At 38.9% G+C, this 25,006-nt stretch overlaps 1 protein-coding gene across 1 annotated transcript in view; it reads right to left on the bottom strand.

The window, feature by feature from the left end:
• Nucleotides 1-3,127: 3,127 nt before the first annotated feature.
• LOC105381728 (protein qui-1) overlaps nucleotides 3,128-25,006 on the bottom strand; it is a 123,127-nt gene continuing 101,248 nt past the window's right edge. Inside the window, exons 15-32 of the mRNA XM_048628841.1 lie at nucleotides 23,095-23,273; nucleotides 20,875-20,998; nucleotides 19,211-19,322; nucleotides 18,609-18,753; nucleotides 17,959-18,092; nucleotides 15,374-15,545; nucleotides 13,637-13,755; nucleotides 13,186-13,446; nucleotides 12,704-12,874; nucleotides 12,039-12,233; nucleotides 11,604-11,802; nucleotides 11,088-11,225; nucleotides 10,466-10,552; nucleotides 9,855-9,999; nucleotides 9,085-9,157; nucleotides 7,388-7,492; nucleotides 4,438-4,516; nucleotides 3,128-3,890 (exon numbers count right to left, since the gene is read on the bottom strand). Coding sequence (XP_048484798.1) covers nucleotides 3,874-3,890; nucleotides 4,438-4,516; nucleotides 7,388-7,492; nucleotides 9,085-9,157; nucleotides 9,855-9,999; nucleotides 10,466-10,552; nucleotides 11,088-11,225; nucleotides 11,604-11,802; nucleotides 12,039-12,233; nucleotides 12,704-12,874; nucleotides 13,186-13,446; nucleotides 13,637-13,755; nucleotides 15,374-15,545; nucleotides 17,959-18,092; nucleotides 18,609-18,753; nucleotides 19,211-19,322; nucleotides 20,875-20,998; nucleotides 23,095-23,273 — 2,455 coding nt within the window. The 3' untranslated portion in view covers nucleotides 3,128-3,873. The remainder of the gene's footprint in view (nucleotides 3,891-4,437; nucleotides 4,517-7,387; nucleotides 7,493-9,084; nucleotides 9,158-9,854; nucleotides 10,000-10,465; nucleotides 10,553-11,087; nucleotides 11,226-11,603; nucleotides 11,803-12,038; nucleotides 12,234-12,703; nucleotides 12,875-13,185; nucleotides 13,447-13,636; nucleotides 13,756-15,373; nucleotides 15,546-17,958; nucleotides 18,093-18,608; nucleotides 18,754-19,210; nucleotides 19,323-20,874; nucleotides 20,999-23,094; nucleotides 23,274-25,006) is intronic.

Below are 25,006 nucleotides of genomic sequence, written 5' to 3'. Positions count from 1 at the left end.
CCCCAAGCGCCGGAGCATTATGACCAGTGGCTGAGCTTTTAAAAGCAGTAAATAATAGCATTTTACTCACGGCTTATCAACTCAAACCTTCGTTGCGAAATCCTCAGCAATGGCTGCGTGCGCAGCAGCCGGCAGGCCCCACGCCGCCTGGTCCGCATCACGCTACAGCTCCCGGCAGCGAGGACTCCGCAAATTCAATATTATATTTTTCCCCGTCGGAGCGAAGCCGACGAGAACCGTGGCTACATTGAGCCATTTTGCCGAAGTGTTCACTTCAAAAATCAAAAACCAACTGAGGCGCGCGGGCGACTCACTCTATTTATATAGGCACCCGCACCTTGCAAACTAAAGGTGGAGAGAAAAATTGACTTTATTTAACTGTCACTGTGACCCTTATGATGCCGAACACGGAGAAAGTCGAAACGCCATATCTCACAATGTTTAACTAGGTTTCAGATAGGCTCAGACTACATAATAACATTTTAAATAGGTACCATTTATTTTTGTAAAGTTTTAATTTTATTCTTTAGAATTCATAATTATGTATGTAGGTAGGTAGGTATGCTGCACTTTTTCTTTGCTGTAATGACTATGGAAAGTCCTCGATTAATTATTTTGTGCGATACACTGTTTTATACATGTAAATGTAGGTGTATTTACCTTTATAAGTAGAGTGTGTATATAAAGATGGCTTTAAAACACCAATTTACATTGTATTTTTAATATTTAATGCATATGCACGTGAAAAACAAAAATAACATGGATTAATTGTGACTATAGTAATAATTTTAAGAAATCGGGTAATTGAAAATTGGTAGTTATATTAATATGAGGCACTAAGAACATAATAACATTTATAATAATACAGGTTTATTTGGTAGGTCGTCTAACACTTTAAATATATATACTTACTATGCATATGTATAGGTATAATGTTTACTTATGTAGAAAGTCTTTACAAGGGATCACAGTTTGGAAAATGCTAAATATACGAAAGATTGAGTGAGGTTATTATAAAAAAATGACTTAGATATATCTTGCTATAATTTCATTCCTAATTAATACAATTATACATATAACGTTATGTATGATGTACGTACTTGCGAGCATCCTTTTAAATACGACTGTAAAAAAGATTTAAATTTTGCGTGCATGCATAATTATTTCGAGGACACATATTTTTTTTATACCTCACTCAAAGTATAATAATACATAATAGGTACCTAAATGAATGGTTAGGTCACATGTGAATAAATATTAGGATTCACTAAGTTATGCACGCTAAAATGCAACAAATTACTCCATAAACAAACAAAAAAACCTGTACTTCCTACTACTATAATTATGTATTTGTAACGCTCGCTGATAAGAAAATAAAAATAGAATAAATTTAAGCTCAGCTTGATAAAATTAAAGAACGTGTTAGTTTGCTAGCCAAAAAAATAATGTTTATTGTGATATTCTTGACTACATTGTCTTACCTAATACCACTAATAATTAGAATATGGCTTTATATTTTTCATAACTTTGTGTAAACATTTATTAGTTCGTTACAATTTAAAACCAAAATAACTTTCAGAAAAAGCGCAACAAATCAGAAATATATTTTTAATTATACTCGTTATAAATTTAACAGGGTAATCATTGGGTACAACTTTACTAGACCCAATAAGTACCTAGCTACAATAGTCCAGTGACTAGGTACAAAAGTATGGTATCTGTGTGTCGATATGTTACTTCTTTTAGACATGACCGAATGGTACAGTTAGTACAAAATACAGTACTGAAGTTGCCAGGATTAATTCCTGAGTCGTGAGCACAAGTTTCGATCCTCCGTTAACGTTGCGTATCGTCAACTGTCACTGTCAAAATGTAAGGCAAAGTTAGTTCCAAAAGTGACATTTGTTTTTCCATATGTTAGGTGGAATTTCACCAAACGCTAAACGTATTTAGTAGCCTGTCATACGTCTGTCAGTTAGTACAAAATGTATTTAAAATTTGATTTAATTACGTTTAGCGTTTGGTAAAAGTGACCCTTCGTGTAGATTCGAAAATAGTATCGAATCATATGCTCGCTGCACCGGTCGAGGCAGGTGTATAGCACTAACATAGATGAAAGCACGATGAAAGGCTCACTGGCTATATATAATTACAATAAAGCATAAGTAAATATCCCTGCTACACACTTACTAAGGCAAACAAAATAAATATTTGAAGGTACCTATTTCGTTTATAGCGCATAAGTTTAATGGAATCTAGAATCATTGTGATCCATAGGCACCTAAATATATTTTGGATAACGTCTCTAAAATCATTTGTGTCGAATAAGAACTAAAACTCTTTTTAAAACTTCACGAAACGACGTATAAATCTACACTACTTTACTGTAAAGATCACATAGCGTCGAGGCGAGCTCTACCACATAGAATAGAACCACTACAAGTTAAAATGACACCGAATATTAAACCTCTACCAATTTTAACTGTAGGTACAGTCAGCTGCATAAGTAGCTATACACTTTTGAACCTTGTCAATCTAATAAACCACCTATCCATTCATTGAAGCATTGACGGTTCGTCAGTTTGACAAGGTACAGAAGTGTATAACAACTTATGCAGCTGACCGTACCGTTTAAGGTTGCAATCATAGTAGGCAAACTGTTTGCTGTCGATTGAGCTAGCGGGTCTATCGGTTTAGTATGTTGAGTGTTCACAGTTTGCCAGTTTTGTGCTCACTCTACGAATTTTACTGCGTTCTGCGAACCTATTAACGAGTGATTGGTTTAGCTACTGGGAACGCATCCTAAATAGTATATACGTGCAAATTGGTAGCGAATGACATGAGGTTGCAGACTACAGCATCACTGGTTTCTACGTATTTAAATGGACGTCGCAGAGCGATGTCGCTCATGTGTCGCTGACTGGTAAGATAAGCGTCCACCTATCGGTATCGTACGAATAGGACCAAACAGATTTCCATACAACACTTTATGGAGAAACGGCGTCGGCAATGCAAATGAAATGGTCGCACCTGTATGAATTTCTATACGAAGAATACTGAATGCGATGCGGCAGTTGCGTACTATACCGAAAAGTGGATGAAAACCATAGGAACCAGTGGAATCGTAGCGACACGTTTCTTCTGCTGCTAGTGCTGCCAACCCGTGTTGTCCGCCACCAAATTGCCACCTTGTTCATCCAACAGAACTACCGATTACTGTTAATAGCACGATTAGAACTATCAAGCTTCATATAAACAGGGTGTAAATCAAATGCTCCCGACTTATGAAATCACATTATCAAATTGAACTTCTTATTTATCAGTTTAAATTAAGTCTGATGCCGAAGTTTGATGTGTTGATCTTACAGTTTCATTTATTGGGAGCTTTACATGAAGATTTACAGTTATTTTTTGATCTGACAAACACTTCCGTATGATAATTATATTCTTGTGACAAAACTACTTAACTATTATTAAAAAGGTTTTCTTACACTAAACATACTTAGGTATACTCAGTGTAGATAAAATATCAGGGATTTAGCATTTTAAGCCCTAAATACAAAGATAGAAGATTCACAGTCCGAGGGAAGATATCTAAAGTCGCTCATAAGATTCACTCTATTATTACTTTTCTTAAAACTACAAACTTCACAAATAAATGTATTTTCTTTCTTTCTTTCAAATCAATTAAGCCGGAGCGGAGCTTACTCACTCAAAAATACATAGCTTATTAAATCATTAAAATATCATACATAATGTTTTCGCTGCATACCTTTTACCAGTAAATATAATAGATGCTCCTTAAACGAATAGTATCAAATAAATAGTAAAATTAATAACAAATTAATATACTCGTTGTTGACGTCTTCGTATTCATTCAACCATGTGCTCTGGAACAAATTATAAGTTAAATATAAAAATATATTTTACCTACAGTAAAAACTTACATACGCACAAAGAAGTATAACCCTCAGCTATCTCGTATTCATTACACGACAAATACGTAGGGTCTGTCTATTTAGTTCTACTTCAAATGGATCGGCTGTCAAAATTGCCTATTTGTCTTGAGATCTTGCCCTAACTTTACGCTATTCATCGAAATCCTTACTGGGATGCAACAATTTATGTTTAGCAGTGGATTGCTGAATTGGCTTTAAGGTAGAATAGTGGAAACACTTTATCATCGCAAAAAATTATGAAAAATTAAGATGTGCGTGTACAATATTGTACATATTTAATTTGATAAATCAATTGCATTATATGTATATTTCATGTATCGCATGTATACAAATCATCGTAGGCTCATCGAAGAAACATGATTTTTGGTAAATTGATATTGAAATCGAAAATTATGAGAAGAAAAAATTATGAGATTCAACGTCATATGAGCCAACGAGAATTTTGTTTCAGAATGACGTAGCTATAGAGCTTCCATACCTTGCTCCTCAACGGGTGTATGCTCCTCATCAGAGGAGTCGAACCTGGACTCCGCTAGCGAACTCTGCTTAGACAGCGACTGCAACAACACACCATTGTCAATTTTTGTTATATACTTTTGTTTTGCTTAACAGTGTGGAAACAGTGACAAGTAACAGGGTTACTCTATCTATACTGTGACAATAAACTAACGAACGAGAGCTGTCGGGCAACCGGCACGTTTAATACAACGAGATAGACTCGTGGCTCGCTCAGAAGCGCTCCGAAACTTCGATTATCGTCATCTGGCACGTTCGAAGCACGGAAGCGCCCAGAAAACAACCACTGGAAATTAGTCACCCATCAAATGGGTGACCGATGACCGTGCCATGTGTTCCTTAACTTCAATGATCAGTTACGATCTCTGAAGCTAGCTCGACTACGGACGCTTGCTCACAGTGGGCACGTGATGGTTTGTGAGAATGAATCCAGTATCACGTGTAAAATAATATTTGAATGTGCAATATAAGCTCCATTCAGTGTACAATGGCTGTGGCAGAAGAAAATGTAATAACGCGGTGGCGGCACGAGTGAAGCCGATATGAGATGCGAAGAATTTACCTGTCGACGATATTGTGTGAGTATATTTCACATTCTTTTACCGAGTGCGGTCTTTTAAAAATGCTTTACTTATTTCTTTGAACACATGGTTATGTTTGCGAGGTAGAGACTTATAGGGTTATAGTATTCTCTGTTGTTTGTAACTGTGAGTAAGGGATAAGTGGTGTCTCAGAGGCTCATTCTGAACATTTTTGAATTAACTTTACAACTTTTTCAAATTCATACTATCAATAGCAGGTATTCATGTTAAAACGTCACGTGACCAACAAAGTTTGCTCAGAAAAGTTATGTTTTGCCAAAATTCCAAAAGTAATAGCACATAAGTAGATCGATACGACTCTCTGGGTCACCCCTTTCCGCTTACTACTACTTAACACCCTGTACAACAAAAAAATAACCTACTCGTACTTTAAAATCCTACACTTTATTCATACTCTCAGTGATGCAATAAATAAGTTTGCGGCTCTCAAATCGGAGTCTCGGTGGCTGTATTTACTCCTGTTCCTCGTTCAGCGCAAACGAACTGGAAGACTTAGCTCCAGCTAAAGATGTTTGTCGAGACGCGAGGCAGGGCGGGCACCGGCAAATAAGTATGTTTATCTTTCAGTATGGCAGACGGCGTATGCTTACAGTACACATACCACTTTGTATTATATTTACACTGACTGAACTGAAAAAGAAGCGAGAATGAAGACAAACGAACGAGTAAATTTAAAGGCATCTCGATAGAAAACTGTACACGAATCGGTCCATAGGCGTTGGAGTCAAAAAGTCAAATTACACTCTCCCGTCTTTGTGCCATCTACTCTACTCTACTATACATATTACCATGGAAACGGTCAGCTTTATTTAACCTTAGAAACACTGATACCTGTCTACATATTCACTATTATTCACTATACACACTCGCGCGTGTTTTGAAACTATACAAGGCCAGAACGCAGAGGTTGGGACTGCTCGCGTATATTTTCAAATTAAAATGGTGCCATGATTTACTTGAAAGTATACAAGGCCATTACGCACTAATCGCGTATATTTTCAAGTAAGTTGGGCCAAAATTATGGCTTGAAAATATACTGCAGCAGTTACCACTGCGTACTAATCGTGTATATTTTCAAGCGCCAAGCGGCAATGCGAGCACTTGAAACTATACGTGATTAGTTACCAGGTAGCCCTTTTGAATTGTTGCTCTCTCTTTCTATCATACGAAATAGTAATAAGTCTATTGCTTTCTAAACATTGCATCATCATTCCGCACTTTTCGTAACGTGTTTTTTGTTTACATCGTACAGTTAAAAAGTAAATTGATTTAAATTAAACTGTTGTTAATAGTAAAAATTATCTCATAAGAGGGTGTAGAACAATTCATAAAAGACAATTACGGTGAATTCAAAACTTGATGAAAAATATGTCTATAATAGGTCAATAGGGTAATACCTACTACACTCACGAGCAATTAATAAGTCCAAGTAGCAAAAAGTCAACACCAAATGACCCTAATTTTTTTAAACCATTAAATTTAAAATTTGATCAAAATTTACTATTTTAGTTGGTTATAATCATATTTTGATGAGCGCATCAAAATATGCGTGCATTTAACAGCGCTTAAATGCACTTCAATATTGCCGACGGCGTCATTAAGCTAGTCTCATCCGTTCAGGAGTGTAGTAGGTATTACTCTTAATTCATTTAAATAATAAGATATTAGTAGGTATGCTTACTTGCAAGTATGATTGCTATAAATATCAATTTATCAATCAAATTAGAGCTTGTTCATCTTCATTTATTATCATTTTATAGGTATGACAGGCAGAACAAATCAATTGTAGTCATTTACATTTACCGAAATAGTTAAGTAAATAAGAATCAACATGTAGGTATAAATTATATGCGACAAGTAGGTACGCCAATCAAGCAATATGCGTAATAGCAATGTATATTTTCAAGTACGATTCAGTAAATCCCAACTTGAAAGTATACGCGATTAGTACGCACAAATCGTGTATATTTTCAAGTAAAATATTTTTTTTTTCACTTGAAACTATACAGTGCTAGTACACTATGGGTGCGTTCTGGCCTTGTATAGTTTCAAAACACGCCACACTCGCCCGCAATGTGTTTTTTTGATGAGTTGTGACGGGGTTTTTTAAAATCATCGTGACAGCATGGATTTGCCTTGTTTGCCGTACTTGTTCCTTATAAGCGTCCTGCGTCCGCGTCCAGCGGTACCTGAGCCAATCTGACTGGCCAATCCTTACACCATGGTAGTAAATCTTAGCTGAAGCTCTTGCGTTTTCCACATGCACGAAATGAAAAAGACAGATTTCCCTAACGTTGATTGTGTGCTTACCTTGTTAGACCGTCGTCGTGGCGGAGAGATCTTGTTCCAGAGCGCCTCCAGCTGGTCGAAGTGCTGCGACTGCGCGATGGCCGCCTGCTCCGGGCCCAGGCTCACCTGCACACAGGGAGAGCAGATTTAGGGTCTCAGCACATATAAGCGTAACACAAACGGACCGCCATTTTTTCTTATGTCAACCAGGCGTTCGCGAGCTCGCGTTCTACAGACAGAAGAAAAAGAGGCGAACCGTTTACGTTACGCTTATATTTGCTGAGACCCTAAATGTGCTTAATCGCTTATAATGATGTGCTATGACCTTTAAGTGGCTCACACTAAATAATTATGGCGGTGGCTCGCGTGCGAGTTGGCTCGCGCGGTACGCGTATCCCAAGAGTGAACGCGTAGCTGCAGGTATGGACTAGGCGTTCCGGGTACGCGTAAACTGAGTACGTGTACCAGGGTACGCGCAATCCGTACGCACCTTCACAAGTTCGCGATATGGACTCAGTTTTCAAAGATCCTCTTCCTGTCTAGCTGACTCCAGGGCGCCCCATTAAATGTTTGAATACCACTCGACACTAGACATAAAGTCCAATCAGACAAAAAATGCCCAGAAAAAATGAGTTTCATATTTTATTATGAATCGGTATAGCTTAACATGATTAGTGAAACCTTAAAATGGCAGCCACTTATTTTCGTTCCCAATTTCATCTCAAAATTTCGCAACGTCAAGTTTGGCAAAGTATGTTTCCCAGCAAATTACCGAGATCATTTATCTTTAAAGGTTAACAACTTGCAAATTCTCTGGCTGTCTAAGGTATAGCTTATAATTTAGGAAAGTACTGAGTCAGTTATATTTTTTAGATAAAAACCGTCGGCGTCTACCGTCAGTTTGCTAAAAGTGGTCTCATTAATAATAGAATGAAATAAAACTGGCTAAATTTAAGTCAGACTTGCAAGAGGAGGGTTCCAAATCTATTTATGTCTCTATCTTTTAAATTATACACTCACGGGCAATGAAGAGGCATAAGAAAACCACCAAATTACTCATATACAGAAAAGGCTAGCTTAATGACGCCTTCTGAAACATTCAAGTACATTAAACAGGGCATCAGGATATTACCAACTAAAAACGGTAATATTTTGTTGAAATTTTGAATTAAATGTTTGAAAAAATTGAGGTTGTTTGGTGTCGGAATTTTGTGAGTGGAACTATTACATTGCCCGGGAGTGTAATTTGAAGTTTACCTTGGCTACACATAGCATAATATTACCTATACAAACTCTGTATTGGTAAATTACCCGGTAATAGCCATAGTCATACAATAGATAGAGGTTGCATACAATAGAGGTTGCATAATTATATTGAAACTCTTTCAGTACGGAACCCTAAATACCCGGCAGGTTTCCTGTAGAGCAATTAACCTCAAAAACGGATCTCCATCGTGGCTATTTTATTCGCCGATCGATGGTCGGAAGCACTTATCTTGCATTTTTACTGAAAATTCAAAATTGCGGGCAGCCTAACCAGTGGTAAAAATTGCAACAGGTTTAAAACAAAAACTATAAGTACATTTTGATTAAACATAGGCGATGAAACGGTATTATTTTACCAATAATCCATTTATGATATTACAGACCGACAAACAGATACAAATAAAAAATAGAACTACTTATTAGGTATTAGTTTTCACAGTTTTTTTACTAACCTGTGAGCCCAAATCTTTGTTCTTAGCCTCTTGAATTTTGGATATCTCCTCCATCGATGCCGAAACCGAGAACCTGAAACAATGAGGGTACGTGAAAGGACCTTATTTCATACAAGCTTTATTACACTAACAAAGCTTCGGTTTGTTAATTTATATGTTCTATTCATGTGTGCCGAACGTGCTCTTTATCGGTATAGCGTCGTCGTCCCCTTTTTCAGTTTTAAACACTTTAGCTTGATCTTTGAAGACTTTATTATTAATACATATTTAGGTAACATTTTGGTAACATCAGAGTTACGTGATGATATACATACATATACACACAGACCTATACATAGACATACACCACAAAACTTATGACATCTTTCTAACAATACAAATAAACAGCAGAATATGTGTAAGACGAAAGCAAAAAATATATATTTTTTTAAATACTATAGACGAAGTATAATTTGAAGAACTATTTTTACTTAATTAATTGCATCATCATCAGTCAATAGCAGTCCACTGCTGGACATAGGCCTCTCCCAAAGCTCGCCTCTGGATGTAATCTATACCTTTCCGCATCCAATCATTACCAGCCACCTTTTGCAAGTCGGGTGACCATCTATCCGGAGGGCGTCCTACACTACCCGATCGCTTATCAATTCTTCGTCAGATGTGACCAGCCCACTGCATCTTAAGTTTAATAACTCCATAAACGTAATATACTTACCAATATGCGAACTCGGTGAGATAATTAATTGCCTAGCAGTTATTACTATAAATACCTCCGTTTAAGCCGCTCGTCGACCTGCGCCATCATGGCGGCGGACGTCAGGTGTCCGTACTTCTTCTGCCAGGTGTACGTGTCTAGTGAGACTTCCTTCTTCAGCAGGCGCCGCATGGGCCGCTTGGGCGCGAGGGGACGCAGCTCTGGTGGGGAGAATATGTGGTTAGGCGTTGTTGTGGTTAGGTTGGGTTTTGAATGTAATCGTGATTTTCTGCTCGTAATAGTCCACTGCTGGTAATAGGTAGGTTTGGTGGCAAAAATGTGGGGTCTATTATTTTAGTTCAATTGAAAGAAGGTTGAGGGTTACTGTAGCTTGTCCAAAAACGAACGAATGAGAGCTGACATGCAATCGGTACGTTTCCCACAAGAATATAGTTTAATAGATCCAAAACTTCGTTTTCCATTAGCTAGAGCCCAGCAGTACGTTTTCATGCAAAATCTTCGATGTGAGATCAAGCATAGAGTTTTGTGGCGTCCCATGTTGAAGATTTAAATAATATTTAACATTCACCAACATCCATAACTCCTAACAGACAATCATAAAAATTTAAAAGCTCTATAATATTGTTGCTTCAGAAAATCTTCACCATTGTTAACTCTGAAACCTACCGTCAATTTCCTTCGTCGGCGCGGCGTATGTCGGGATCTTGACGTAGGTGGCTGGAGTATTGTGCAAACAGATGATTGGCAGGCAACCTGCACAGAACAAAGGAAAACATTCACGGGGTGCCGAACGCAGGAAGATCGATACCCAATTTTGGTATATCTCTGAAAATTCACAATACGATCAATATGTTTTATATTTATTTGTACACGAAAAGGAATACAATATGTAGCCTGAATATAAAAATGTCGAGAAATCTCCACTGTGTCTCGCACATACAAACACTATGTGCTTACTCGACTGTAGGGCTCCCACACATAACTGCGAATTCGCACCGCATGCCAAAAAGGTATCCTTTCAACTCGCAGGTGTTCCATAGGCAAGAGCGTCACTTCGCGCGTGTTGCGAGCTCGCATCGCGCCAATTCGCAGTTATGTGTATGGGTAATAAACCACTTTCCGCAATTGTATCACAATGTCCTATTATTCTAACTTCTGTCCATGAGATGCATCACTTTTTTTTTGACCAAGACAGTATGTTTGCTCTAGTCACTTTCTTACCCTTTCACCACACTAAAAACCCTAGAATACGTTATGAGATACCAAGCTGATCATAATGAAGGGTCACCTCTGTCCATGAGGTGCACCACGATCCTGGCACAGTCGCTGGTGATCTGCAGCCCCAGCAGTGGAACATGCAGAGATAGTGACGTCAGAGCGAGCCCGCGCTTCGTCTCCCAGATTATCAGCGTCTTGTCCTCCGCACCTAGTACGAGGATATTAGTATAGGTTAGACTATAGCATCCTTTGAGCAGTAACGGGAGTGGGAGGGCTATAAAAAGCTCCGCAAAATTCCACGTAGCATTTATTTTTTTACTACATTTGGTCTCTGCCTTACAAAACAAAAAAATTGTGATGACTATCAGCGGAAATTGGTGCAAGGATCGCAAAAGGAGTCTCCGTGAGTGAAGTGCAAATTTTAAACGTCTTTAAATACGTCTGGCACACCCTGGGCAGTCTGTGTCTGTCAAAGATGCCTGCCTGACAATCCTCTCACCACTGTAACAACCCTAGTAAGTTCAGCTGTAGTGTTTGTCATCACGCTAAGAAGAGACTCTTTAAGCCTTCTGCAAGTAACACTCACCAGACACAGCAATAGACCCGTCCCCCGTGACCTTGACGCAGGTGACCTTGCCCAGGTGTCCGGACAGCAGGTGCAGGTCCGAGCCGGTGTTGATGTCCCATACGATGAGGTTGCAGTCCCACGAGCCTGACACTATCTGCGTCTTGTTCGTGATGGCTACGGCTACGCAGGTCACGATGTCTGAGTGGCCAACTAGGACCTGGGTGTAAGAATAGAGATTGAACTAAGTGGTAATATAAAATGAAAACAGTGGACTATGACTCCATGGCTGCAACAGCTATAACAGTATAAGCAATGTTTACAGCTGCGAACTGGCAAATTGTTCATGGGATCGAACCTATTGGGAATTTCGGCGCAACAGTTAAAGTTTGTAACCAATGCGACATCTAGTCGTTCGTCTCTCTACATTTGAAATGACCGATACCATAAACATACCTGCGACAACTTCCCGCCATCCAGCTGCCACACCTTCAGCGACATGTCCATAGACCCGGTCACAATGTGCTGCGAGTCAGCTGTGAGAGCGAAGCACGTGATCCGCTCCGCGTGTGAGATCGCCTTCCGCTCCTCACTGTCGCCGCCGCCGGCCAGCGCCCAGATGCGGACTGAGTTGTCGCCGTCGGATAGCACCTGTTGAGGAAGGATGGTGAGGGCTGGTGATAGTGAAGTTAGGGTGGCCGAAAAGTGGGGGAACCCGGTGTGCTCATACATAAGTAGTACAATAACTAGGTACCCATCATTGTGACAAATCTGTCTTACCAGTGCTTGGATTATGCTACCTACCTTTGATGCCTCATCTGCTTTTTCTGCTGTATCTATTTTTGCTACCCTATCCATTTTTGCTGCTCTATCTACCTTATCTTCTTTATCTAGCGTTTCTCCCATATCTATCGCTTCTGCTATATCTATCGCTTGTGCTATATCTATCGATTCTGCCATATCTATCGCTTCTTTTCTATCTATCTCTTCTGCCATATCTAGTTATTCCTTCCTATGTATCTCTTCAAGCCTATCTACTTTTACAGTCCTATCTGTCTTTTTTGCGCTGTATATACCTACCTATGGGTCGCATATCCATCTATATCTACTGTATCACTCACAGCAAACTTCATATTGAGCGTGACGGCTCCGCTGGCGGAGGGCGCGATGTTGGAGTGCAGCACGATGCCGGAGTCCGCGAGCCACACGTGCACGCCGCGCGAGCGGTCCCCGGACAGCGCGCGCCGCCCGTCCGGCATCATCACCAGGCACTGGATTGCTGCTGTGTGGCCCTGGGGGGTGAGGGTGAGTTAGGGTGGCTGGTGTGTTGGGTAGAGATATGGAGTGGATGACGTCAAAATAGGAAGTACCATTTTAACAGATCCAGTATTCAGCGCAGGTACTATGTAAAAAATCTGTAAATCGTGGGGTGGTTGATTATTGTGAACATTTTAGCAGCCATTTGATTCAGAGCCTAGAATTATACCTAGATTCAAAGCAAAAAGTAAGATCTTAGTTTCCCCACCACTCTAAATCATAACAATGTTCATAACCCTGACGTTTACCTCACAAATAGCTCACAGAGATTGACAACTCCACCCACCTTATACGTCAGTGTGCGAACATTATCAGCCAACTGCCACACCAGCACCGTTCGATCTTCTGACCCAGACAGCACCAGCAGATTGTTGGGTGAGAAGGTCACACAGGTGACATGGCCCATGTGTCCACTGAGGGTCGTCTGCAGCCGATGAGTGGATAGTTGCCACACCCGGACTAACCCTCGGGCGCAGCCAGACGCGGCCAGCTGCCCGTCCCGGGAGACTTCGAGGCAGCTGATCGGTATCAGCTCGCTCTGTTCAGCCTGCGGGGTTGCGGTTGGTGAGAAAGAGATGGTTAGAGGTTTATGGTGTTTCTTGAAAATATAAGTAACGAGGCAGAAAATCTAACGATAGAGGCTATTATAACAATTTCTTCCTCTTACTTTTCATTCATGTATGTATTTCAGTATTTAAGGTTTACGTATTTTGATTTATACATATGGAGATAAGTACCTGTAGCATGGTGACATTCGTGGTAGATTTAGTTTGTCTTCGTTTGAGCTGCTTCGTCGGTCGGAAATTCGTTAGATTGTCTTCAGTGTGGAATGAGTAGATTGTCACTCTGCTGCCACCTGTGAAAATAATAGTCCATCAAACTTAGGCTTGCCTTTCCTTATAATTAATTTGAATGGTAAACCAAAAGAAGATCGCACAATTTGCCAGTAACATTAATTTCCTTGTATTAAATTAAACAGGATCATTATAAGCCCATAAATAAATTGAAACTCCGGATACAAAATAAAATAAGCCACCTGAAATACCCATTAACACTCTTCAGCGAAATGCCTATTTGTATTGGATCGAGATTCATTCCGTCGCAAACCCAATAAAATGAAGTGAAAGGAATGCTTCAGTTAATTTTGTTGAGTCACCGATCCACCTCTGGCCTGAGATTGAAAATCCTTAATTCCCAGCAAAATAGAAGAAAATGAATCGCCAATTCTTGTACAAATAACAAAGAAACTGTTGGGAATTCTCGGCTCGAAATCTGCGAGACAATGTATACCTTTTTTCCGAGTTTGTTGTTCATTTCAATTTGCCGTAATCATTTCGAGTGGGCACGGCTGGGGTATAGTGAAAGAATAGCCTAGATAAAAATTCCTGTCGAAATTAACTCTTAAGACACATGAAATAGGTACTTTAAGGCACAAAGTGCATCAATCCTTAACAACAAGAGCCTCTTTATACGAATGTGGGAAAAGGGAGTAGGTGTGGCATATTTTGGAATATTCGTCATTCTCTCGTTTAACGACGTTATATTCTACTGTACATAAATATTGTCAATACTGTTTCACGAACTGTATATTTTAATTTGCATCGAATAGGTTTTTGTTTGCATTCAGAAATATGATTGCCAATAGATCTGCTGGCCATATGCAATATCGGATCATAGCCTCATTTTCAGAGTAAATATTTGTAGTTTTTGTTTTTGAGCATTCCGTGGGATTAATGGAAATAGTTGATTATTTACTTTGAGCTAAGAACATACGAATCTGTTCTCTAAAGATATGATTTGAGCTGTCTGCTGATAGGTCTGCCGTAACTCAGTTAGCCGTCTTTTCTAAAAAAATACTGTACTTAATAAAACCACCAGAAATAAATGACACGACAGTGTGTGTCATGGCGGCGAACTGACTTACTTTGTGTGTGAATGTGTGTGTGTCGGGTGCCTCAGTTTTTAGTTAGCGAGCTTCCTTCCGCCTTTTTTTCTACTTCGATGCCTAAATTATAAATTTTTGTGCTAGATTATAAAAAGGTTTTTTTTACCGGCGGCGAACAGGAAGTTTTTAGTTAGCGAGCTTCCTTCCGTCTTTTTTTCTACTTCGATGCCAAAATTATTAAAATTCGATGCCAAATTATAGATTTTGGTGCTAGATTATAAATAGGTTTTTTTTTACCGGCGGCGAAAGGGAAGTGGTCCCTCCCGCCCGCGGCCAGCGCCGCCAGCTCGTGTGTCGCGGCGAGAGTCTTCAGCAACTTCTTTATTATGGCTTTTATACTACGTGTTATATCAGCCATACCTAGATAGTAGATTTTGGTGCTAGATTATAAATAAAATAATATTATTTTTTTTACAATTGGCAGCGATAGTAGACTAGATACTATCGACTATGACATGATAAAAAAATCTACTGGCAGCGCTTTTAAAACCTTCTCAAAAGCCAAGAACAGCCTCCCTCCCCCACATACCGGCGGCGAACAGGAAGTGGTCCCTCCCGCCCGCGGCCAGCGCCGCCAGCTCGTGTGTCGCGGCGAGAGTCTTCAGCAGCTGCGCGCTGAGCAGCGAGTACACGTACACGCGCTGGTCCGCGCAGCCCACGGCGAGGCGCGACGAGTCGTGCGCCACGCAGTAGCATTTCACCTAGATGGAAAGATGGAAAAATAATTCGTTTATTCTAAGGTGGTGGGTGGTATCTCTGTACTGACGATAAACGAACGAATCGTCAACGAGAGCTGTCGCTGACATGTACGAATGAGTTCTTTGGAAATTAAGTACAATTTAGCTTTAGTTTTCAATTTATTTTTGAATGCTAAAGTATGACAATAATGAAAACCAAAAACAATAGTGAAAATAGTGGATTATTTGATAAATAAATAATCAATAAATAAATAAATTTGAGTTAGATTCTAACTAGACACCATTGGGCAGTTGACCTGTCTGAGGTGGCCGGTCCCGTTGGCTGAATCATCCTTTCTATTTACTTAATGAGCGTACGTATACTAGAACCCTAAATATATGTTTTTATGTGCCCTAAGAATTTCTTAATTATCTTCTAAGCTTTGAAACAAAGTTGTAACGAGCACGGTAATGATTGTGAAATTCTACTTTCTCCGATTTTCGTAAAGGAAGTCGCAAATCCCACTTCAAAGGGCCCTTTCTTGGCTTCAAATAATATGAGTAACCGAAAATCGAGATAAAATGCCTTTATGACTATTTCAGTTAACTTTATTTTGATATAAGATCGAAAAAGGGTTCATATTTCTCCGATGTCTGAAGTTCTGAAGTTAGAATAAATAAAAATTGTATTTAGGTATGGACGATGTACCTTATTTTGTTTCGCAACTCATTCCGAAATTCACCAGCATTGTTCGACTTAAACTTTTGCTGTGGCGGTAGGGTTCGAAATTAACTTTTTGTAAAATCCACTAGCCTTTGGTGCATTGCAATACGTGTTGTTTTCGGTTGAAATAATAGAAAATGTAAGTTAGTTTCGTTGCGGTGGAACCAGTGGAAGCCAAATTGGTCGCGTTCATTTAATTAATGTTTTATTTTATTAAATGACGTTCGCGGCTGCTGCTGATTACGTGTATTGTTATTATTAACGGTTTGTTTAGTATTTTCGTGCAATCAGTAATCATTATATTATGATGGATTTTGGTCACCAGGCTTTCATACCACAATACGACTAATTACATCATACGAAAGCCGTTTACCTATACGGAGTTTCTGATGAAAAATAGGTATACTGACTTAAAATTGAGTGCGAGTGTTTATGTCTGGTGTTGTGTCTATTTTATCCTTAAATGTATCAGACAATACACATCTCGTAACCAGTATTAAATATCACAAAAAGCTTATAACATCTTGTTTCTGCCGTTAGTGACATACAGTCTACATCACACAATGCAATAGAACGTAAAATATAACATTTTGAACTTCGAACAGGGTAGAAAAGCTCTGAAATAATGAGATTCTTACAATATCCCAACTCGGTTTATTGGTTTCTAAAGGTTTCTTTTTGTTGGACCAGACCACAATATAAAAAACAGACAGAAATAATTCCAACAGCGATTCAGCGATGTATAGTCATTTTTGCATTTAAAACTTTTATAGGTCGATTCAATCATTGATAAATTATCGCTATATCTGTATTGAATATTATACTTATTTTATGAAAATTATAATATAAGAATATTTTATAAACAATGAAAAAATCTCCATCCCTTGTAAGAAAGTAATATTTCACAGCTGGAGCATAATAAATTGGCGGTCTGTTATGGCTGCGAATGATAAGAAAATTCTTTCAGCATTTTCATTCAAATATCGTTCAGTATTTGATTAAGTAAATCTTTACGACTAACGTAGCTGACATCAAACGAACCTTACGAGAAATAATCGAGATAAAGGTTGGAAAAAGTGAAAGAATAAAGATATTAGGTACGTTTTGTGAGCATCCAATCCGACCTTATTAGAAATAGATAGTTCGAAGTAGAAAATGATAATGGTATTATTATGTTTTCTTTCTGGATGACAAAGGAAAAGTACTGTAATATTTAAGCACATTGTATTTTAAGCCTAATTAGATAGATATAAGTAGGTAATCTAGAGTCTAGACTATAGTTGATTATATTTATGATAGTAGTGGTTTGATGATAGACAGTGATAGATAGAATATTATTTATTTTTACACCAAAAAGAACAATAAGTTGTAATACTCGTATAGGGTACAAAAGGCTATCTTTTTAAGTAAAAGCGATCTCTGCCAGACAACCTTTTTAGCTGTATTTGACCACTAATACTCGTGCGAATGAACTGTGCACCAGACTGACAAAAACCAGAGGTTATAATTAACTAGCTATGGCGTACCCGGCGTGACCCCTGGTTCTTGCTGGCCAGGTGCACAATTAATTCGTACAAGTTGTAGTGGTAAAAAGCGGTAGGTCCTTTTTTGCGATATACTTTGTGTTTAAAAAGTATAAGGCAGAGAAATCTGACTCCTCTCAGAAGCATTGTTACTATGAGACGGGGGGTGAGGTTTCTGTAGTGGACATACCTTAGCCTTATGCCTCTTGAGCTGATGCAGGTGAGTGCCAGTAATGAAGGTCCTCAGATGGAGTTCATTGTCCCCCTGCAGCGTGAGGAGGAACACGTTGTCATCCGTCACTTCCATCGAGTGGATCGCCGCGCCTGGTGGGGGGATTGAGAGCTTAATGCAGTGTGATAGACAGTTGGTATTTGGGGAAGACTATAGTTATAAAATAATTATTCTCTGTACTACCAACCGACTATCCATGAGGAAAAAACTCGTAAAACAAAGTTCAGTATTAAGTTATTTGGCCCGTCGCTTTGCAAAACACCTTATAACCACGTTGTCCTACTACCTTACTCTAACTGATAGAACCACAAGCAGACCACGTGAAAAAGACTATTCTTGCAATCCCTATTTTTAAATACACACACAAGCAATGATAAAGTTCAATTGACCATAGCAACAATCATCATCATCCTAGCACCAAATTACGTAGTTAAATATTATTTTGATCAAATTCTAAATTAAACGTAAAAAAATATGTAATTTGATGTCGTAATTTAGTAAATGTTTTTTTTTTCATTGCTCGTGAGTGTACTTGCGTGAGTGTTCACAGCGACACCTAGCGGTACGTAAACTAACTACTTCAACAACTTATCCACATCCACACTCACCGACAGCGACGGTGCTGAGCAGAGTGAAGTTGTCCATGTTCCACGTACACACAGTGCCATCTTGTGAGCACGTCACGAGTATGTCGCCATCTTGGATAACCTTTATGCCGGTGATAGAGCCGCGGTGGTGGTCTAGTTTTGTCACCTGGTGGTGAGTTGAAAATTTATTATAAGGAGCGTAGATTTTTTTTAATGAAAATTGGGGCCGGTACATTTATGGGAATAGGAAGGGATATTGAATAAATAGTAAATAGGGGTTTATAAGAACAGTCCGTCCGACATTTTCATATATGGAGATAGAGCCGTGGCTCGCGCAGCGCTTCGAAGCTTCGGAAAAACAAAACTGCAGAGCTATCCTACGCCTCTATCTCGTTTTATTAAGCGTGCCGATTGTGTGACAATATTCGTTGGTCACTGCACACATTTAAACGTAACGTAAACGGATCGTCAACGTATCGTTTTTCACCCGAGCGAGCGAGAAGTTTCGTACAAAGAACACTGAACGGCTCGAGTTTATACGGTTACGTTTGTTGGTGCGATCCCTTTCCGAGGTAATATGTGTGCTGTGACCTTCAGAGAGTGACCTCCAACCTGCTACCTACCAGGGCGCCGTCGACGAGCGAGGTGACGATGACGGCGGAGTCCTCGCCGCCGCTGATCACCAGCGAGCGGCTCACGGTGGCCGCCACGCACAGCACCGGCGCTATGTGCTCGCTGATGACAATACAAAGATTAATTATCACATCACATCGCTGATAGAGCGTCACAACCTTAGATTACCAATATACGAACACGATGGAGTGTCAGGGCAAAAGAAATGTCTCGACAAATAACACCCTCTTCTACCACTGAGTCCTTATTTGAATTTGTTCGGTTTGAAAACTTGTGACTTTGGTCATTGTCACTATTCGGTGCAATGGTTGTCATTAGGTTGAACTTAAAACAGTTTAAGAGTAAACGACATATTTAAGTAAGTACACACTTTTGTTAAAACTCTGTCCCACCTATGTATCTCATTACAGTCGATGGTAGTAGTATGATGTATGATGAAGGTTGAGGAACGTATGTGAGAAAATACAGCAGCTAAGAACACTTCTAACTACCAGAAAAAATAAATAACATCGGTATTTTATCTGTAGAACATTATAATATAGAATTAATAGAGCCTTTCCCCTTTTATCCAAATAATCGGACCAATACAAAATAAATGTTAATGTAATTTCTACTCTCTCCATTGAACGTATCAATTTAATACTCAAGATTTATCGTGTATTTTCTTTACGCCTAACTCTCAGCTACAAAAGCCCTTCACTAACCTTTGTCAAAATATACCTACCTATTTCTTTTATCTCGATTTTTTCGTAATTCTGTAGGCACAACAAAATGTTTTCGTTCCAGGAAAGCCGATTATACTACCTACCTATTTAGCCAAGAATATTGAATAATAATATATTTTCATTTGAGATAGGGATAGTAAGTACGGATAATGTTAAATAGCAAAACCGGATAGATTGTTTTTTCTCTTTATACCTACATATAATATTTTACTTGCCTCACACACTGATAAAATAATACGAGAGGCACTCTTAATCATATGCAAGAGCAAATAAGAGCATTTCAACATATTTTTCCAATCTATTAGGCAAAAGATTGATGAGAAAATGTACTCAATGTTTTCTTGGGTTCGTAAAATTTTCAAAGAACTAGTAAAAGTATGAGAAATACTTGATATATGATCTTTAGAGTTACAGAACTAGATAGTTTCGCTCAGTGGTGTTAGCAGAAGTATCGACATAATATTATTGATGAATTTCATAAACGAATGTACACGCTTTCTTATAAGTTCTTGCACACGAACTTTATATTGTTTTATTTAATTGATTCTTTAACTATTCTCTCATCTCTCTTTAAATATTTCATAAGAGTTACTCACAGAATAAAGAACAGTTGAATGAGAAAGGGCGAGAGCAAAGTTTTCTAACAGTTTTTGAACAATTAGGTACATGGTATAATAAGAAAAAAAAATGCCACCCTAGGTTCACTTGCCTTAAGATAACCGGCCACCTTTCAACATCGTACGTAACAGACACATCGCATTCATTAGGTTTTTTTTTGTATAGTACGTTTGTCACACAATTACGTCTACTTCACTTCACTTTCTCCATGGATTTATAAAAATCCATTCCGTCCGATACATACGATACCGATATGTGGATACCGACCTTTGGCCGCTGGTTTCAATGTTTTAGTCTCAACAAGTACTCACAGTATCTTGGTCTTCACAGCCAGCGTGTGCAGGTCCCACACGATGACGCTGGTGTCCTCGGACCCGGTCAGCAGGTACTGCGACTCGCGCACCACGCTCATGCAGAGGATGCGCCCCGAGTGACCTGCGGAGCAACAGGGGGGTTAATATCACCGAAAATTAGCAAGAAACTCGTTTTATAATCTACGTGATAATTATAGAGACCTGTAGCTCTCAACAACTCGGTCATAAACTACAGGCACTATACCTTCAGTCAGACAAACAGCCTCACATCACCGAACATTAGCAATTAAATATCAAATCTGTTCAATCAAATCAATTTCAAATCTGACGTAACTTGTAAGGATCTGACAGATTTTTGACAGTCGTGAATGCTGCTTAAGGATTGTTTATTGATAATGAAATGTCGGTGGAACACAAACACAAGGCTTTGTCACCGTGATAGGAATATCAGTTATGGCTAGTTTACACAGTGCGAGCTAGCGTACGAGTCAGACTTCCGAGTAGCTGGACTGCAGTAACTCGCACTGTTTGGACGTAACTTACGAGTAACTCGTACGTGCGAGTTGGTCAGTAGCTCGCATCAGCTCGTTGACACAGTGCGAGCTAGCGTACGAGTCAGCCTTCCGAGTAGCTACACTGCAGTAACCCGCACTGTTTGGACGTTACTTACGAGTAACTCGTACGTGCGAGTTGGTCAGTAGCTCGCATGCGAGTTACTTCAACATTTTTTGTTTTCACTCGCCTCGCCCGACATGCAACTCGCCCATGACAGCGGCTCGGCCGTCGCTTAATGGCTAGTTTACACAGTGCGAGCTAGCGCACGAGTCAGCCTTCCGAGTAGCTGCACTGCAGTAACTCGCACTGTTTGGAAGTAACTTACGAGTAACTCGTACGTGCGAGTTGGTCAGTAGCTCGCATCCGAGTTACTTCAACATTTTTTGTTTTCATTCGCCTGCTCGCCCGGCAGCTACTCGCCCATGACAGCGGCTCGGCCGTCGCTCGCATCGTTTGGACGCGTTCGGCAGTAGCTCGCCAGTGCCAGCCGGACAGTTGTCAGTGGAAGTAGTGTTTTTTGTGTACTACGCCGCGACTCGACTCGGCATGGGACTGGGTGTCGTGTAGACAGCAAAGGCGAGCCGAGCTACTGGCGTACGAGTACACAAACCGAGTAGCTGTCTACTGGCCAGGCAGCAGCTCGCACTGTGTCAACGAGCCTTTAGAATACTAACCAGCTTTCTACATGGCTAATGAAAGCTAAAACTACCTTTACCCACTAAGCCCTGTACTTGATCGTTGACTTTTATAAAAAGGTTAAGTAAATTTTATATAAACACAAACCAATTAAAGAAATAACACAACTTCCCCACCGCATTATTTCTTTAATTCACAAAGCTTGAATACCTACAAATGCTGGGCAAAGCTTTAATAAATCAAAATACGAAATAGATGAGGTATTTGACGTCTGAATATTACTTTTTAGTTTCACCTTTTCCTTCAGCAGGAGTCATCAATCAAACGTAAACGGAATAAGCTTTTTTATATTTCGGGAAGCAATTTCAGAAGTTGGGAAGGGCTTCCTTACACAACCAACGGAATAGCAATCAAATGCGTATCATCATGCTTGCTATGAATATAATGTTGTAAAAATTCTACCAATATTATAAGTATGCTCGCTGCCTCTTTTTTTTTATTAAATCATTGCTATTTTTATAATATCCACAAATGTCATATATATATTAATAAGAGATAACTGATGCAAATATTCTTAAAATATTTTTAAAGTTTAAGTAGGTATACAATTGCATTAATTTTCATAATGTGCGTATCCAATTCTATGTTTTTATTACGTACTCTTATCGAAGGAATTTGTTCTGTAAACGATTTAATTTAAAACAAGATTTATATTAATAAGACAGCTGACAGACTCACAAAGAGTAATTTTAAATGAATTTAATTTGTAAAGCTAGATTGGAAATATGATTATCATTGTGAAGCCAGGACATTAAATTGGGATAGTTTAATTAGTTACTCATTTATGATTAACAATTTAAAATTTAATTATATTTTAAATTAACTTATGACCTTAAATTAATATCATTCACAATATGGTAGCCCATATTTCGACAACTACTTATAAAAGGGTTAAACTTAATAACACACATTATAACCCCACGAATCCCACGATTGACGTAAAAATTTCTACCAAAAAAATCTTACCTTTAAACGTATGAACCTTGGAGTTGGACATGATGTGCCAGAGCTGAGGGTCCCCAGCAGAGGGCGCCAGCACCAGGTGTTGCCCTGATGGAGCCAGCTGCAGCAGGCGAGCGCTCGCCCCATTGGCCGAGCTGCCCACTGACACCACTCGCACCGTCGACGCGATTGGCGGCTGCAGCCTGCGGCAAGAAATGGGGACGCGTTATTGGTGGAGTTGGTTTGATGGTGTTGGGGGTTCTCTTTTTGGTACACAGTATTTAAATGATTGCTGCCGGGCTGAAAATTGAGTATGGATAGTGATTGAAAATATTCATAAAAAACATAAATATCAATAAGTACCTACTTTATATTTACGAAAAGACTGAATTTAATCGTACCATACTTTTAAGACCTTTCATATAGACAGACGCGTTGATATTTAACTACGTTAAAACAAAAACAACACTTATTTTCAATAGCGTAGACGAACCGAATCGAACAAAATGGCTTAAAACTTATTCCAATAAAAACACAACTAGGGCATAAAATGCGACATAAAAAAGTTTATTACTGCCTAACTTTACGCCAACAGAAGAGCAGTAAAGAATTTCAGTATTAAAAGGACTTAAAAAGCGCTTCGCAAGCTCGTTTCCAAGTATTTCAAATAGGTTAAGGGTTTATTCTTTACGTGTATTGTAAGTTGACAGGAAATGGGCCCTCTGAAGCGACGCATTTTACTGTTGTACCTATAGTTACACAAATTATGGTATCTCATTGCCACCTTGAAGTTTATTTTTAAATAAATAATAATATTACACTCACGGGCAATGAAAAGGTTCCACTGAGAAAAAACACATTTACTCCTAAACGGAAAAATCTAGCTTTATGACGCCTTCTGCAACATTGAAGTACATTTAATGGAGTATCAGGATATTACCAACTAAACAGAATCATATTTTGTTCAAATGTTAAATTAAATGTTAGAAAAAATTGGGGTCGTTTGGCTTTTTGTGAGTTGAACTATTTCATTGCCCGTGAGTGTATTATATTTTATGCTTTATAAGATGTTGGTCCGTAATTTATCTATTAGTGTAAATTTATCCTACTGGCTGGCATCTGTCCTTTGTAGGGCACTGTTGTAGCTGTACATATACATACAGGGTGCGTTCATTTGTCAACTGTCAACAGAAACAAAGCGTAAGCGACTATCGACAGATTAAACTCGGATTAAAGTCACTCGAAAGTGGAACACACTTTACAGCGAACCATCTGGATTGGCCGCACTGTGCTATTAGGCTTGTTAAATTTCTACCATCACTTTGATACTTGAATAAAAAGTTAATAAATAGATAGAACTGATAATTTACATTCTTTCATAAATAACTATTTGCTACCGGTGAACAGTGTTATGGTGAAAGTGATTATATGTCAAATTCAAATTCAAATGGTTTAATCGACGTAAAATTTTACAATTATTTGTCGATAGTCATCTACCACCATTTCACAAAGGCCCCGTCATTGAGAAGGAAAGAAATGGCGAAAGAAACTCCTCGAGCATCTTTTCAACTTTTTCCTTATACAGGGTGTCCCAAAAGTCAACGTCATCCCGTAAAGGGCTGATAGGTCAGCTCATGAGAGGCCAGAATATCACAATATGACCTTAGTAAAAACTCGATAATTTTCGAGATATTGACACTTTTATAAATTTGCTGAAAATCGACACCTTGGATCAGTTTTTTGCGTGCCGCCGGTACAAAAATCCATATATAATAATCCATATATAATAAAAAAATCCATAAATAATCCGTATTGTTAGAATTTGTTTGGTGTTGCATCACCCTGTATAGCCCTGCTATTGATCGCAGTCAAAAAAAATATCGAGTAATGCTGTATGTTTAAAAAAAACACGGTATTCAAAGTCATAAAAGGTAAT

This window comes from Plutella xylostella, chromosome 22 (assembly GCF_932276165.1).
Source record: "Plutella xylostella chromosome 22, ilPluXylo3.1, whole genome shotgun sequence".
NCBI lineage: Eukaryota > Metazoa > Arthropoda > Insecta > Lepidoptera > Plutellidae > Plutella > Plutella xylostella.
The sequence above is the reverse complement of the archived record's forward strand: the minus strand, read 5'-3'. Positions and strand labels throughout refer to the sequence as shown.